Source organism: Papaver somniferum, chromosome 11, assembly GCF_003573695.1.
Source record: "Papaver somniferum cultivar HN1 chromosome 11, ASM357369v1, whole genome shotgun sequence".
Classification (NCBI taxonomy): Eukaryota; Viridiplantae; Streptophyta; class Magnoliopsida; order Ranunculales; family Papaveraceae; genus Papaver; species Papaver somniferum.
Window position 1 is genome coordinate 125,657,560 of NC_039368.1, and position 16,372 is coordinate 125,673,931.

The 16,372-nt window shown below is 36.5% G+C and overlaps 1 protein-coding gene across 2 annotated transcripts; it reads left to right on the forward strand.

Moving 5' to 3' along the window:
- The first annotated feature begins 12,385 nt into the window (after positions 1-12,385).
- LOC113321926 (probable polyamine transporter At1g31830) lies at positions 12,386-16,181 on the forward strand. 2 transcript variants are annotated; one of them, XM_026569894.1, is made up of 2 exons: positions 12,386-12,808; positions 14,192-16,181. In XM_026569894.1, exons 1-2 carry the CDS (start codon positions 12,575-12,577, stop codon positions 15,650-15,652), a joined length of 1,695 nt encoding a protein of 564 aa, XP_026425679.1. In that variant the 5' UTR covers positions 12,386-12,574; the 3' UTR covers positions 15,653-16,181. The 2 variants fall into 2 exon arrangements, with proteins under 2 accessions (XP_026425679.1, XP_026425680.1); XM_026569895.1 differs by lacking the exon at positions 12,386-12,808 and adding an exon at positions 13,375-13,769.
- The last annotated feature ends 191 nt before the right edge of the window (positions 16,182-16,372 follow it).

Genomic DNA, 16,372 nt, shown 5'->3' on the forward strand with positions numbered 1-16,372 from the left:
TTAGATTAATTACAAGTTCTCTTGTAATTAGTCTAGTTGAGTTTTCATATATTCCACAAGTCCTTGTGTTGAGTATATGAACGGCTATACTAATCATGTTCTATTGGTTGATGTAGTCGTATATTCCATAAGGTTTTCCTTATGTTGAGTATGTGAAAGATTAAGTTAGTCATCTCCGTATGATTACCTTAGTCGTAGCTCCGTAAGTTTACTTATGTTAAGCACTTTTAATTAAATTGATCACTTTTGTGGTTTGATTTAGTTGTGTATTCCAATTAAATTAATCATGGATTTACTTGTGATTAATTTGATTGAGTTTTGGATATAGAAATCATTCATATGGTTTTTGGTGTCCAATTAAAAATCCTTCTTTTCTTTTGAAATTAAGGTCGCTCTTGTTGTTCTTTCGGAATGACATCAAATGGGGGAGAGTTCTTTTGAACTTGTGCTTAATGATAATATCTTGCGGGGTGTGCGGCTGTGGAATTTTATAGGGGTTATCTTGTATCTTAAAACTCCTTGATGAATGCATTTAGCTTCGGCTTTATAATTGCATCTAAATTAAGTTGGTATGTATTTTTTTCTTTTAGTCTATGAAACGTCTCTTCTCGGAAATTTCAGTAGGATCCCGTTCTTGTACCTTTGCCAATTTTATTGACAAAAAGGGAGAGAATTAATGTGTAGTTCTACTACATATACATATGGTTTTCGGACCATTGTGTAAGGGGGGGTGGTTTCCATGATCGAGATGGAGTAGTGACTAAGGGGGAGTGATACATATCACCATAGTATTATTGTTAAAGTCGTGATACAATTGGACTTTGATGTTACATAATAATACTATGACACTGTAGAATAATGATCGAGAATCTCGATTTCTCTCATTGTTATAGCTACGGATCTTCAACAACGGTGATGCTAAACTTACAACCTTTGGGATCATTGGAGTACTTAGAATGACGAAGATTTCAGGTAACGTTGAAGATTAGACTATGGAATAGGAGCCACTAAATTTTATCTTTTTTGTATTCCATATGTATTAATAGTTTTGTCACTAAAATTTACAAAGGGGGAGATTGTTAGAGCATAGCTCGGTCGACCTCGCATGTGTTGCTATCTCAAGCATGTTTGTCAATGTTAGTGATCAAAACTATGAGTCTTGATTTCTAGCCTACATAGCTAAGTCTCGTACTAGGATAGAAAAGTGTAGTTGAGCTCAAGGACTTCATGGCGATTCATCATACAACGACGAAGATCTACTCAAGGAACCGTGGAACTTCATCAACAAAAAGGTATATGGAGACTTGAACTTATCTATCACTCAAAAGTCTATCTCTTCTATCTCCTACCTCTTATGAGACAAAAGTCGTATACTATATAGACTGGATCATACACATTTGATATTTCGAGCCGAGTATATCTCGCCTATCTATATCTCGAAATCATGTGTTGGTAAAGGGTTTCGCTTTGATCGGGTTTATCTTCACCTAATGATGAAAGTCATATTGTTTAAATTACTTTGAAATCGCTTTGACGAGAAATAGTGTAACAACTATATAACGTCCTCTAAGAATGTTTCAATGGTTGGAATGAGAGTTTAGGTCAATATAACCAATGATTGATATAAGCATTGTGTGGTAACACATATGTGCATAAATCTTATTCCTTAATCCGAAGTTTGTGAACTTTGTTGATTGAGAGAAGCCGGAGGAATTGGCTTTGCTAAGTTCGCGAACTGACGGAAGTTCTCTTGCCAAGAATTTCTGTTGGAATTTCCAAAAACTCGTTTGCGTGTTTAGTCCGCGAACTCATTCCACGAACCTAGTCTGTGAACTGGCAGAAGTCTCCTTGCCGAGATTTTCTGCTGAGTTTGGAAAACTCTGCCGGTTGCCTTAAGTCCGCGAACTTGCTTGCGTACTTGAGTGGGTTATGATCTAAAGATGTGCTCTGAACATGAAACTTAAATTACTAAGGAATGCTTTATGCAAACCGTGGCTATAAAGTTCATGAGCCGATTCAATCTAATCGAATCATCTTTGTTTCAATTGTGTCTTGTGTAGTTACATAAGATCTCATAGCAATTGAACAACTCTCTAACTAGTTCATTTGAGTCAATTGAACTAGTTATGGTGACGAAAAACAAGGTTAATATGAAATGCTCATATGGTTAACCTTTTGGGTTAATATGTTGAACCAACATATACGTACACGTTTGGGCACGGTTTTCACAAACCCAGTAAACGTATATCTCAAGTGTGTGTGACAAGCTAAGTTTTCGATCTAACGGTTGAGAAATATTAGCTTGAATCTAAATCAGGTTTTCATCTAACGGTGAATATGGATTGCTTTATAACTAAGGCAAAACCCTGATTTGAAGACTATATATAGGAGACATCTAGCATTGGGCAAAAATAATCCCCACACGTCTGTGTGATAGTAGTGCGCTCGCTAGAGTCGATTCTCCTCTAACCTTTGGTTTTCTTCTCTAAAACCAGGTTAACGACTTAAAGACTTCATTAGGATTGTGAAGCCAGACCGATACTACTTTTATCGTAGTTGTGTGATTTGATCTTGCATCTTCTATCGTACGAGTACAATCTATTTATTGGCTTGAGATCGTGAGAGTTCTCCGATAGGCAAGATAAAGAAGTCACAAACATATTCGTATCACTGTTTGTGATTCCTCAACATCTGCTTGTGTAGTCAAGAAAGATCGTTAAGGGGTGATTGGTTAATCTAGGTTGTTCTTCGGGAATATAAGACAGGATTATCAATTGGTTCCTGTTCACCTTGATTTTCATATCTTAAGACGGAACAAAAACCTAGGGTTTTTCTGTGGGAGACAGATTTATCCTTTGATAAACTTTTCTGTGTGAGACAGATTTTTTTATTATCAAGTCTGCGATTTTGGGTTGCAGCAACTCTTGGTTGTGGGTAAGATCAGCTAAGGGAATCAAGTGTGCAGTATCCTGCTGGTATCAGAGGCGTAGGAGTACAACTGTACGTTGAATTAATGGGAGACTGATTGGGGTTCAACTATAGTCCAGTCCGAAGTTAGCTTGGAGTAGGCTAGTGTCTGTAGCGGCTTAATACAGTGTGTATTCAATCTGGACTAGGTCCCGGGGGTTTTCTGCATTTACGGTTTCCTCGTTAACAAAAATTCTGGTGTTTGTGTTATTTCATTTTCCGCATTATATTGTTTATCTTTATAATTGAAATAATACAGGTTGTGCGTTAAAGTTTAATCGATTATAGATCTGACCTTGTGGTTGTTGATTTCATTGATTAACACTTGTACATTGGTCTTTGGTACCGTCCAAGTTAATCCTTGTATTTGATAAAGACTCGCTATTGTTTTTAGCTTGAGTAAAAATCAAATCAAGATAGAGATATTAACTCCTTGAGATACTTTTATCTAGATTGAGTCTGACTGTCTAGTTGATTCTCTAGCAAAGTGTTTCGGAGTTAGTCCATATAAATTGCTAAGCGAAATATTGGGTGGTGTTGTTAGACCCCCGCTTTTTCAGGAAATCCAAATGTATTCTACCACGATGGTTGGGGGTTCTCAAATCTTCATCTATGTGGAGATTAGATCTTTTTCCTTTTTTCCTAATGAATCAAAACCACATTATTAGCTAAATAAAATTTTTTCTTATCAAATAAAATTGAACATGGGACTACATCAAACACAAAGGTGTTAACAGACTAAAGTTCAGTTATCTAGTATATGATATTCGAAGTAACCGAACTAACAGATCGGTTAACTGGTGTAAGTTGCGAGGTAACCGAACTACATATTTTTTGTTGACATCATGAGTTCGGTTACCCCCTCAAAATTGAGAAGTAACCGAACTATATAATAACAAAGTTCGGTTACCTATATAAATTTATCGACTACACCGAACTCTAATTTCCCATACAAAGAAGAAGTTCGGTTACGCAAATTTTTCATGCGAGCTTACCGAACTACAGAGTTCGGTTACCTAAAAATTCATAAAACTTGAGACATTGCCGAAGTTTTCTTCGTACTGAAAGTTCGGTTGCAAAAAAACTAGGGTTTTTCAAAATTCTCCTAGCCGAAATATTTACTGTAACTACCATTTTCAATGGGTTTTGATGATTTCTAATCGATTTCTTCAACAAAAAACGAATTAAAAGGAATGGGTATGAAGGAAATTACCCTCGGATTTGCATTTCACTTGAATCAGACTTATTTTTTGATGTTGGATGATTAATTTGGCCTTTCAACTTTGCTTCAAGTTGTTTATCAGTTTGCAATTCTTTTGGGAGATTCGCTATATTTGTGAGTCCCGGACTCAATCTTGGAAATCTGGGTGTTTACTTGGTACGCATTGCTTATAAAGATGGATTAATCAATGATGAAAAATTTTCGAATCGACGATTAACGTCGACGTCTACGAAGAAGAGGAAAAGAAAAGATGAAGATGAAGAAGAAAAGGGAGAGTTTTGAAACTGATTAAAATCAGTTGTTTTTTTTTAGGTTTTAATTTAATGGATTAGATTAGTGGGTAGTGGTTAAATTAGTGAATTATTAGAATTAGTTATAACCTTAATTAGGATAAGGACAGATTAGTCTTCACTAATCATTTAGGACACCCCTTAGAAAATATAGGGTGGACAATTGAATCACAAAGAAGTCCCCCACCAAAATGGGCTAGTGCCCTTAAACATGGTAAATAATATCTGTCCAGGTTGAGGTCAGTGTTGTCTAGGTTAACTGTTTTTATCCCACGAAAAGCATAGCATGTGCACTGGAAGCAGACTTGTAACCCCATAATGGCCAGATATGCAACATAAAGGCATAACCCACCCAGTGAGTAGTGTGCGAAAAGTTTTCTCAATCACTGAAAAAGTGTTGTGGTTCTAATTTTGCCTAGTTGTTGTCTTATGACCTGGCTTGTCCACATGACCCAAAATCAATACTGCAATCCCCGCAATCCAAATTTTGTGTATGTGTCCTGAAGTTACTTAGTTACTCATGATGCATCATCAGGAGGTCAACCCAAAAATTTGTCTGGCTTCACGCCAGAAATATTATATGCACTAGAAGAGCTCTCTTCTCACCACTACATCATGTCTCTTCAAATTTTGAGTTCTCTTCTTCTCTACAGTTCAATAAATATAGGCAACCTTGAAGACCAATAACTAGAACACCACTGCCACGGTGGGAAGGGACGACCGAGAAAACACGAAATACCGCTTATTACATAACGCGTTATATCACTTTTCCTGACACGGGATGAAAGTATCACTCTTGTTTTTCTGACACGGAGTGACAGTATCACTTTTCCTGACACGGGGTGAAAGTATCACTTTTTTTTCTGACACGGAGTGAAAGTATCATATTTCCTAAAACTGGGTGAAAATATCACTTTTCCTGAAAGGGGGTGAAAGTATCCATTTTCCTGAAAGGGGGCGAAAGTACCATTTTTCCTGACACGGCGCGCAAGTACCATTTTTCCTGATACGGAGCGAAAGTATCAATTTTCCTGATACAGGGTGAAAGTGTAAGGATTCGTAAACTCGTCAACGTTATTAGACCAGTCAAAAGACGATTTAGATGCTAGGACTCGGTTAATAAAATATGAACATTACTTGGATATGTCAAGTAAACCATTTTGCATTTGATGGTACTAGTTTCAGCACCAGATTATTTTTCATATTATATTAATCGAGTCCTAACATCTTAACCGGTCTAGTAGCGTTGACGAGTTTGTGAATCCTCGCAAGAATTTTCGTCCTCAAAAATTAAATTGATATCTCTTAATGTAAGTACAACTCACACTTATAAACGTGCGATATCCAACTCGGCCGTCTGACTGAGTGGACTAGGTCTAGTTTGAACCCCACTCACTGATTTAACCCAATTGACCAGTTTGACCGTTGACCTGACTGGACCTTGACCTTGGTTATCTTGACTAGACTTGATCTTTGACTCGCGGACTTGACTTTGACATTGTTTGATTGTGATTAGGAGTTGACCGTTAGTTGGACCTCTTTGACTTTTAGCAACCGTCAATTGACCCAGATGAACCAGGCCTTAGATTAACGGACCGGTTTGGTGAACTTAGGTTTAGAGATAGTTTTCCTATTGTAATGATTTGGACCCTTATGGTCTGAATTAGCTTTTGGTTCCTTCTACAAAGTTGTATATCTTTTCAAGACTTATCAAATTAATGGACTATATAATCAACCTAATCGAATTACTAAACCTTTAAATAAACTAAAAATAGAGAATGAAAAAAGGTGTAAATATGTAAATGGGTTTAGAACCATTAGATAGTTTACATATATACCCTTTAACTGGAACTTGTATGACTATTGTGTAAGCCATTTTAGCTAAGTTTTTTGGAGTGCTTGTGTGATTAACAGTTGATCTTCATTAATAACGATCGATTTAAAGGATGAACCAGTGGATTGAAGAATACAACGTAGGCCTGGCTTGGCATCAAATCAGGTGGGAACTTTGTAACCTTCTTGTAATCATTAAGTTTACTTTAATTGCGAGCATGATGAATCCTTGATATCTATGAGCATGCCTAATTATATGAATGGGTATGTTGTGTGATTTCCCCGCTAGTAATGTTTGTGTTTCCCCAAAGCTTTTAGCTAAGTTGAGTAGGTCGGCTTCTTCCCCCTTTGAATATTATCTTAGTAGGGAGGTTCCTTCCCTGTTTCGAAATTACTTAGTAGGGAGGATTTTCCCCGTTTCGTTAGTATATACTATTTTATTTTGGGAAAATCACTCGTGTGCATATTATTCTTGTTTGTCTAACTATCTGGTCTTGATGGTAATATTCTGAATCGTGATTTGGGCGGACACTTCATGCGGATGATGTTATTATTATTGATTGGAGTTGTTCTCGTGTCGTCTTCTCCAATACGTTTGACGAGGTTAGGATAACACTTGCTTATTGATGCATGAATTATTGCCGAATGCTTTAATTTATTATTTTTCTTTAAATTGATACTATTATTTTGGAATTGTGGAGCATGTTAGTGATTACTTGACAGTTATATGTTTCCACTGGGCACCCTTATGGGATGATGTGCTGAATCGTTCCCACTTCAGTGTTTTTAGTTATCAAAAGATATGGGGCACTAGAAAATATACGTTTTTGTAGTTTGAAGCTTTAGCAAATTAAGAACGTTACATATCTTTTATATACATGTATTCTTTGTTTACCTGTTACGTGTAAAATAACACATTAATATATTTATATCACTTGAGAGATTTTCATTTCAATATATTATTCTTAATATAGAAGTTAAGCATATCACTTATATCACTTAAGCATATCAAAGTTTGAGGTTTTACTTTGATATGCTTTATGTAAGTATGATTCTTAAAATCGATAATTTTGATTTGATGCTTCAATTATCTTGTAATATTATTAGCTAAGCAGGTGTGGCGCCAAGTATCGCTTTTTTTGAACCGTTCTCCTCATCCTGATTAAGTTGGTATTCCATTTTATATATTTTCAGCTAGAAGATCGCTAAAATTAGTTACATCCACATCCGTGAATCAGAACTTGATAAATGGGGTTATCATGCGTATTTATTGAATTGGGGCTATATGTTGTAGTATTGGAAAACGGAGTTTCACCTCTAGTTCATTTGCTCTTCCTCTTATCAGATTCACCTTACTCTTGCTCAGCAACATAAACATCTTGAGTATTAGATGCCTACTCATTCTGGATAGAATTACTAAATCCACCCCTTTCAACTAGAGCACCATCTTCCAACATATGAGCATTCGTACTTGTGATATAGGCAGCCAAGAATTTTTTTTACTTTCTTAGTTTGACTCCATACAACATATTCATGATCAGTCATAGCCTTTACTTTTTGTTCTTGTGCAAGGCGTTTACAGTCCTCATCAACATGATCTACCACCCATCAATCCTTGCAAATTTTATACGGTTGCATTTAGAAATGGTAGATTACCTAGAGTCTTTGTCCATTTGGTGTATCAACCCACCCTCCTCGTCTTAGTGGATCGATCTTTGAGCTTAACCTGAACATATACAGTGTTAGAAACACTACCTCTTTGGCAATCTTTTCCTACCTTCTGGCTCAACTTTTTTCCGACATCCTGACAAATGTCAATGAAAAGATTCTCATTAAGAATATTCCCTATGTTTCTTACCTTAACACTCCATGTATGATGCTCAAATTTGTGTTCCTTAATTGGTATTATAGGATCATATTGTATTAGGGACAATATATGACCTGTTATCCCATGTTTTTGCACAAACCCCTTCAAAAGATTCTTTTTGCTGGAAACAGAAAAGGAAAAGATTTGTTCCTTTTGTGATGATTTCGTATTTTCTGTAACTCATCCAACAGGCATTGATATTATTTTTCACATCTTCATGATCCAGTGGTTTTTTGAACATAATTTTACCTAGCAGATTGTAGGTATATTCATCAGCATCACCTTGAGCTACTTGAGCATAAGTGACAATTCTCCTAATTGGCCTAGGTTGGCCAGCACCAATGCTAGTCGAATGCATCCTTGAATTAAGGTTTTCTATTTGTCTGCTACTTCGAGAAGACATATTTTCAGAATCGAGGTTGCAGAGATGAAGCTTCTTAAAAACACCACTCTTTACTCTAGGGTTTGTAATGTACCCAGGATAATAGGGTTATAAAAGGTCTGGAGATTGGAAATATCTTTGAGTTTCCATATTTGTTGGATATGAGGCTTGATTTCCGGGTTATCAGTTTTGACTATTTTTTTGAATTTGAAATAAGGGGAATTCCCTCTGATAATTTTATAATCACGGAATGGAATTATGACCGATTCAAAACGGATAGTTATCTGAGTTAATTCTAGATATTTTGATCAAAAGGAAGGACTACCAATGAATCAAACGACTTTTGAAACCATAATTATGATGAGGTGAACCCAAGAATACTACTATTTATTAAGCAAACACCACTGTGACAAACATCAGAAGGAGTTGAATCAAATTGGAATCACTATTGATTAACCACCACTGGGACTACACAAAATCAACTATGGAAACCTGCAAAAACAAGTTAACACATCATTGGGCTATAAATAAATTTAACAGTGGAAACCAGTTGCATCACAAAGATAAAGAAAACTGATTTTCAAAACCTTCTACAAGTGTTTCAAAAAACAGCCAGATAAATAACCAAAAACATCAAAAATTGAATCTTATAACACAATACAATGTCAAAGATTAGAGATCATGGATTGCTGATTTAGCTGAAGCTTTTTTGGGTTAATGAACATCAACCAGCTGAACCATCTTTTTTCCTGACACGAGGCGAAAGTATCATTTTTCCTGACACGACGGTGAAAGTATCACTTTTCCTGACATAGGTGAAAGTATCACTTTTTTTATTGCATAATGTGTATGTACTGATTAATAGAAGGAAAAAATGGAGGGGTATCATCGTCAAGTAAGGAAAAATAGGATACATAAGGAATTATGTGAAAAGGCTTCACCAAGAAAAGCTTCACCAAATCTTCAATCTTTTTATGAAATTGCACATTTACGTGAGGTTTCATTTTACCAAAAAGTGACCATAAAAAACCGCTGGCTCTAGGCCCCTAAAACTAGAACAATCATAAAAACACTTTTATATTTGTTCCTAGATTTTTTATTTATCTCATTAATAATATGCATTAAGTCGACCAATATCCACATGTTTACTCTAAGAAAAATTAACCCCACCACCACCACCCACATACAGATTTAATACTTGGTTCCGCTATTAAAAAGGACTCTCTTTTTTCGAGCCCTCCGGTCGGTCATCCAAATTAATTAAAGCTCCTGATTTCCATATTGCAGAGCCTCTAACTGAGAAAATTTGGGAGGGATTTTGAATCTCGTCCTGCCTTACTGGTTATGTTTATATGTAACTGCTGCCGATTTGTAATACATTTAAAGCAAGAAATCGTGAAACTTACCAACTACTATATGAAGAAGGGGATTGCAGTTGTTGCCATCTTTTCGAATTCTGTTGTTACGCATCAACGGGTTGGTCCTAAGTTTATGGCAGAAGAAGCTAAGTTGTTGAAGTACCCTTTTCCTTACCTGTATAACGAGTCACAAGATTTTGCAGAGCATTCGGAGCTGTCTGCGCACATGAATCTCTACTCTACAAAAAGGATGGACGAAGACCATTTGAGCTCGTGTACCATGGACCGTTTGATGTGTAACTATAAGAAACCATATAGTCACACCGAAGTAACAATATGAAACATATCTAAGACATGATGGAGAAAACTCTAAGTATTATTATTAAGAGATGAACTATTACACATATGAATGCAAGTAAATCCTAACTTGGAGAGCAAATAACTTTCTCTCTCTTAAGTTTCTCACACAGACTCTCAAAAAATTATCTCCCTCTTACAATGGCCTCTCGTCCCTTTTATAGGGGTAATATAGTGGAGGACAACTAATATAGTCCCTTATTTCGGATCTCACAGAGCGATATCACCGCGTTATTCTGTAGTGGTCGCGCTTGTTTTCACATGTTTTGTGTGACTCTTGTGACATCATCACGTGCGTCAACAGTGGCGTATTGAACTTATCCTCTTCGTCTTTGATATCATGTTGCTAAATGTCTTTCCTAGCGTTCTCATTGATTGAGCGATATTTTGTATCCACATGATGACTCACGGCCAAGTAATAATTTGTGAGTTACTTGAGCATGGCAACAGATTCTGTTCTAAGCGGGCAGACATTGTCTTATGTGCAAAAACCAAGTGTTGGATGCATTATAAAGTGGCATCCGTCCTGAGAAAAGCCTGTAACCCGTATGTATGCACCTGTCTGTCTCCAATAGTGATGCATCTTAGCAAGACTGTTACTATGACCCATAACTTCCTCATTGGCCCTAAATCTCTATCGTAAGCATAGCTGATGTTGCATGTGCCATGTGGGTTGATGCCGAGCATCTTTAAGGTCTTTTTTGGTCAAAATGGAAGTAACACAGGTCTCATCTCCCAATAGTATGCTAACTTGTTACACAAATCAAATTATGTTTTCCCAAATACATATGGGAGGTACAGTACAGGGTTGTTCACCAAGGAATTAAGGTGTGGTGGGTTACAGAATTGATATCACACACATACACATCAATCAAACAGGCAACAAGATATCAAATTGATATTTACATCTTAATCAATATTAGACACCCACCATTATACTACTATACAGGACTACATAAGACCCACAAATTCCACAGCAAAGAAAAAACAAGGAAACTTAAAAGCAGGGGGAAAAAGAAAAGAGAAGAAACCAAAAGAAAACCCACCAATTTCAAACATGATTAACTATCAACCCGTGCGCTATTAAAGATTTTATAGCCATTATACCCCTCCCTCTCTATAGTATACCATGAATAATACAAATTTTGAGTATTTAATTTTCACATGAATTTGCTGATCAAGTACTGCAAAAAAGGAAAAAAAAAAACACAGTTTTTGCCAGTCACCTCTCGTTTTTTCTTAATTAGGGACTAGTAAGTTCATGTTGGTCCGATTTTCTGCGAAATTCCGTCGTCGATTCTCAGATGAATAATACTTAATTAATTATCAAACTACAACTACCAAAGAATACCCAAACTCATAACATAACTGTCTTGGATTGGACATGTTTTTATCGAGTACGAGTCAATCTTACCCTCTTAAGTCTCTAACACATTGCCATATGCAATGCATGCTTCTTCTCTGGAAGAATGAAAAGAAAAAAGGTTCAAAGGGGGGGGGGGCATTTTTGACTTATTTCATAGGAACTTTGAAAAAGCTAGACAAAAAATCCATCATTTCTACACGCTTTGTGTTTAGCCATAATTTTGAAATTCAATTCAATTGATTGTATATCCCTCTTTAACTACGCACGCGTGGTGATGTAACACATAACAAACTCAACTTTCTTCTTTACTACTACATGCTTTCTTTGAATAACATATCTCCATCCCATACTCCATGGATTTTTTTTTTCTTTTTTTTCTGACTTTGGCTAAATGTTTAAAATGGGAAGTGAATGAATGAAGATGATCTGAAAGCTAATTTTTCCGGAAACAGAAGACTCGCAGAAACAGGTGGAAAGTCACTATAGATGATGGTCACTTAATTCATAATAAATGCCTCACCTACTGAAAAGACGAGTGTATTATTGAATGTGAAGAAAATACAAGCATTTTGGTAGCTAGCTAAAACAAGTATCTTAGGTGGAATACAGTTTCAAATGCACCAAAAATAGTTACTCGAAATAATAATAATAATCTTTAAGACTTTCCGAATATATAAAATTTATGGTATAGCTAGTTTATAATGAATTAAAAAGTTACTTTGGTGGAAAATGTGAAATGAATAGGTATGAACCAAAATTAAAGGGAAGTAACTGGGTCTCAACTCAAACAGTCTCCACTCACACACTAAATGCATGATGAGAGTTTGAGATAAGAGAAGAACCCTTAAACCTTTCCTTATAAACTAAACAAGACATCCTCATTTTAGGCATTTACAAAACAAACAAAACAGATAAGAGAGAAGCAAAAAAAAATGTCAAACAAGTGTGAAGAGAAGAAGAAGATTGGCAGCAAAGAAGAAGATCATACACCACCGGCGAGCACAACTGTTCCTTCATCAGCTCCTCCTCTTACTAAGAGGATGAGTCCTGTTCCATCTCCTGCTAGGAAGTCTAGTGCAGGTTGTAAAGATGAATTGAAAATAGATTACAACGCGTCTTCATCTTCTTCTTCAGATGATCATACTAACAATGATAGTAATAATGAGGTATCATACTAACTAATTAAACTTATCTAGCTTAATTAATTTCTCAAATATTCCGTTGTAATTAGTCATTCTCTCTGTGTTGTTCCTGTGACAAATGTAAGTTGATTAGTTTCTATTTCTACATAACCCCCTTTTCAATTTCAAGTTTGATGCAGTAGTTGGATATATATATATATCTTGTTGAAATTAGCTAAGGGTGATTGTGATTTTGAATTCTTCAAAACAAACTAGTTAATTATATTCAGATTGCTCCTCTTGTATCTATCTGTATGGTTTCCTGTCATTTACTCTTCTTCTTCTTCAAAAAGTATGAATCCAACGAAGATTTCGGTCCAGAATCTTAATTGTGAGAGTGAGATTTAGGAGGAGGACCAAAAATCAGAAAGATTTCGATACAGTTGAGTTCATTACTTCTCAGTCAGAGTTGGACACTCCAGCTGGCCTGGGTCTACCTATATTTTCCGTCCGTCCATTTGATTAAGTGGCACACGTGTTTGTGACACACTTTTTTTTTTACCAGCCCTGCCCTGGAATCGAGATGACAGATTGATTTTCCTAGCTTGCCATTAGAATCCAATTCCACCAACCAACAAACCCTGAACCTTGGAATTCAATTACTTACTCTGAAAACCCAAATCGATAGATCGATCATTCATCAGCAACAAGTAGGACTATTCTATTAGTTTATGATTCATATTCAGATCTGCAAATTAACCTCCTCTTTCGTTTTCTTCTTTTCTGTTCAATCAGTTATTTTGTCTATGGGAATCTCAACTTTTTTAACCTAACAAAACAAATAAATAATGCTGAGAGTTTCACCGCATACCTCCTCCTCCTCCTGACAAACAACTAACCTCTGAAAGTGGAGACTTTCAAGAAAAAATTCATCTCAGTTTTTGAGGTGATTCATCATCATATCTCTTCTCCTGCTCCTTCAATAGATAGCTTTCTAACCTACATGGTAAGTGACTTACTCCCCCTGATTTATATCTAACTCCATTTCAGAATCAATCAATCTAGCCTTCTTTACTATACCATACCTACATCTTTCATGCAACTATATTTTGAATACTTAACTAATTCAGGATAATAGATATCATCAAACATTCTATAAATTATTACCCAATTTTTGGTTTGGAAAGCAAATTAGGGGAATCAATCTTCATTCAGTAAACCCTATTGTTAATTGTCTTTTACTTTGTTTTTTTCTCTATGTGACCTGCTTCACCCTGAGATAAACCTACCCTGTTGTTGTGGTTAGTTAAATGTCAATTGGTTTCTCCTTCATGCATGGTTGCTTTTTGTATAATGTAACTCTACATTATCTCAATTTGTGAATTGAATTGAATGGAATCGTTGATTTTATTTTATTTTTCACTGTAGAAATTGAGGAACACGGGAGCTAGGGAAGCTGCTACAATTCAAATGGGGAACCTCAATAATGTGGAGTATACTGAAGTTGATATGAGAGGGGTTCCAGTCTTGGATAATATCAAAAAAATTTCTATGGTGCCCCTCATCTTTCTCATCTTCTATGAGGTATCTGGAGGACCATTTGGTATTGAAGACAGTGTTAAAGCAGCTGGCCCTCTCCTTGCACTTGTTGGTTTTCTGGTTTTTCCCTTCATATGGAGTGTCCCCGAAGCGTTAATCACTGCAGAAATGGGTACCATGTTTCCAGAAAATGGAGGTTATGTTACCTGGGTTGCATCAGCGTTGGGTCCTTATTGGGGTTTTATGCAGGGTTGGATGAAATGGCTCAGTGGGGTTATCGATAATGCTTTGTACCCTGTGCTGTTTCTTGATTATTTGAAATCAGCTATCCCTGCTCTAGGTGGAGGCTGGCCGAGGGCATTGGCAGTTATCGTTTTAACAATAGCTTTTACTTACATGAACTATAGAGGTTTAACTATTGTAGGGTGGTTCGCTGTCTTCTTAGGAGTCTTCTCAATTATTCCTTTCGTGGTTATGGGATTTATTTCAATCCCCAAATTGGAACCTGCCAACTGGCTTGCGGTAGATATTCATAACGTCAGTTGGGGTTTATATCTGAACACTCTATTTTGGAATTTGAATTATTGGGATTCAATCAGTACTCTGGCGGGAGAAGTTGCTAACCCAAAAAGGACTCTTCCAAAGGCTTTGTTTTATGCCTTAATCTTGGTTGTCTGTGCATACTTCTTCCCACTTCTTATTGGTACGGGTGCGGTCCCAGTTGAACGTGATTTGTGGACGGATGGATATTTTTCAGACATTGCAAAAATCATAGGGGGGGTCTGGTTGAGATATTGGATACAAGGTGCTGCAGCATTATCGAACATGGGATGTTTTGTAACAGAGATGAGTAGTGATTCTTTCCAACTTCTCGGGATGGCAGAACGTGGAATTATTCCTGAGTTCTTTGCGAAGAGATCACGTTATGGTACCCCTTCAGTTGGTATTTTGTTCTCTGCTTCAGGAGTGCTTTTGTTGTCCTGGATGAGTTTTCAAGAGATTGTAGCTGCAGAAAACTTTCTTTACTGTTTTGGGATGATACTGGAGTTTATAGCATTTATTCGCTTAAGGATGAAGTACCCTGCGGTGGCAAGACCTTATAAAATACCTGTTGGAACAGTTGGTTCTGTATTAATATGTTTACCTCCAACTATGTTGATCTGTGTGGTTTTAGCTCTCGCTTCTGTTAAGGTAATGCTCGTAAGTTTCGCAGCAATAGTGGTTGGGTCCGTTTTGCCACCTTTGTTTGGATACACTGAGAGAAGGGGGTGGTTAAAGTTCTCTACCAGCGCTGCTCTTCCTGATCTTTTTGCTTTAAATCGAGACAGTTCCCAATCTTTAGTCCGTTAAAATGGTAAAGGGGTTTTCCTTCTAAACCTATGATGGACAACCACGAGGTGGATTATGGCGAATTCAAAGACTTGAATGTGAATGATATCTATGTTTGTGGGGATCCCTATCTTACGGCAACAGCCTCTACTCGGGTAATACACAAATGCGCTCTTCAATGACTTATGTTGATGTTGCTTTGTATAATTGTGAAAAGGATATCATGATGCGTCCGCTATCATAGATCATACTTATGTTAGAATTAGAAAAAAACTTAGATGTTATCTTGTTTAGAGTTAAAATCTTCCTTCCAGGTGGTGTATTTTACTAATAGTTCGAAGTTTCAACCCATCTTTCTTTACTGATTTCTGTTTTTAGTTCTTGCTTTCTTACCTGGTTGTTCGCCGGCTGTTTTTACATGGTAAAAGTGTGGATTGATGACTTCACTAAAGTAGTTAAAACTATTCAAGACATTGTACGCCATGGGTTTCTATTGTAATCTGCTGTTCTTATGATAAACTGAAATACTCAAGACTTTTAGTTTATGAAACTCATTTTGTATGTGTTGTGGGCTGGTACCAAACATCTTTAGTCCTGAATCTTGCTGGTGCTTAGTAGTTTACAATCTTTAGAGATTTCAGTGTGTGCCAATATACATTTAGAATTTCTGCTTTGTTTGGTTGTCAAACCAAGCCCCTTTGCTGTTGAACCAGTCTCAAGTCTGCACCCTCATATCTTATT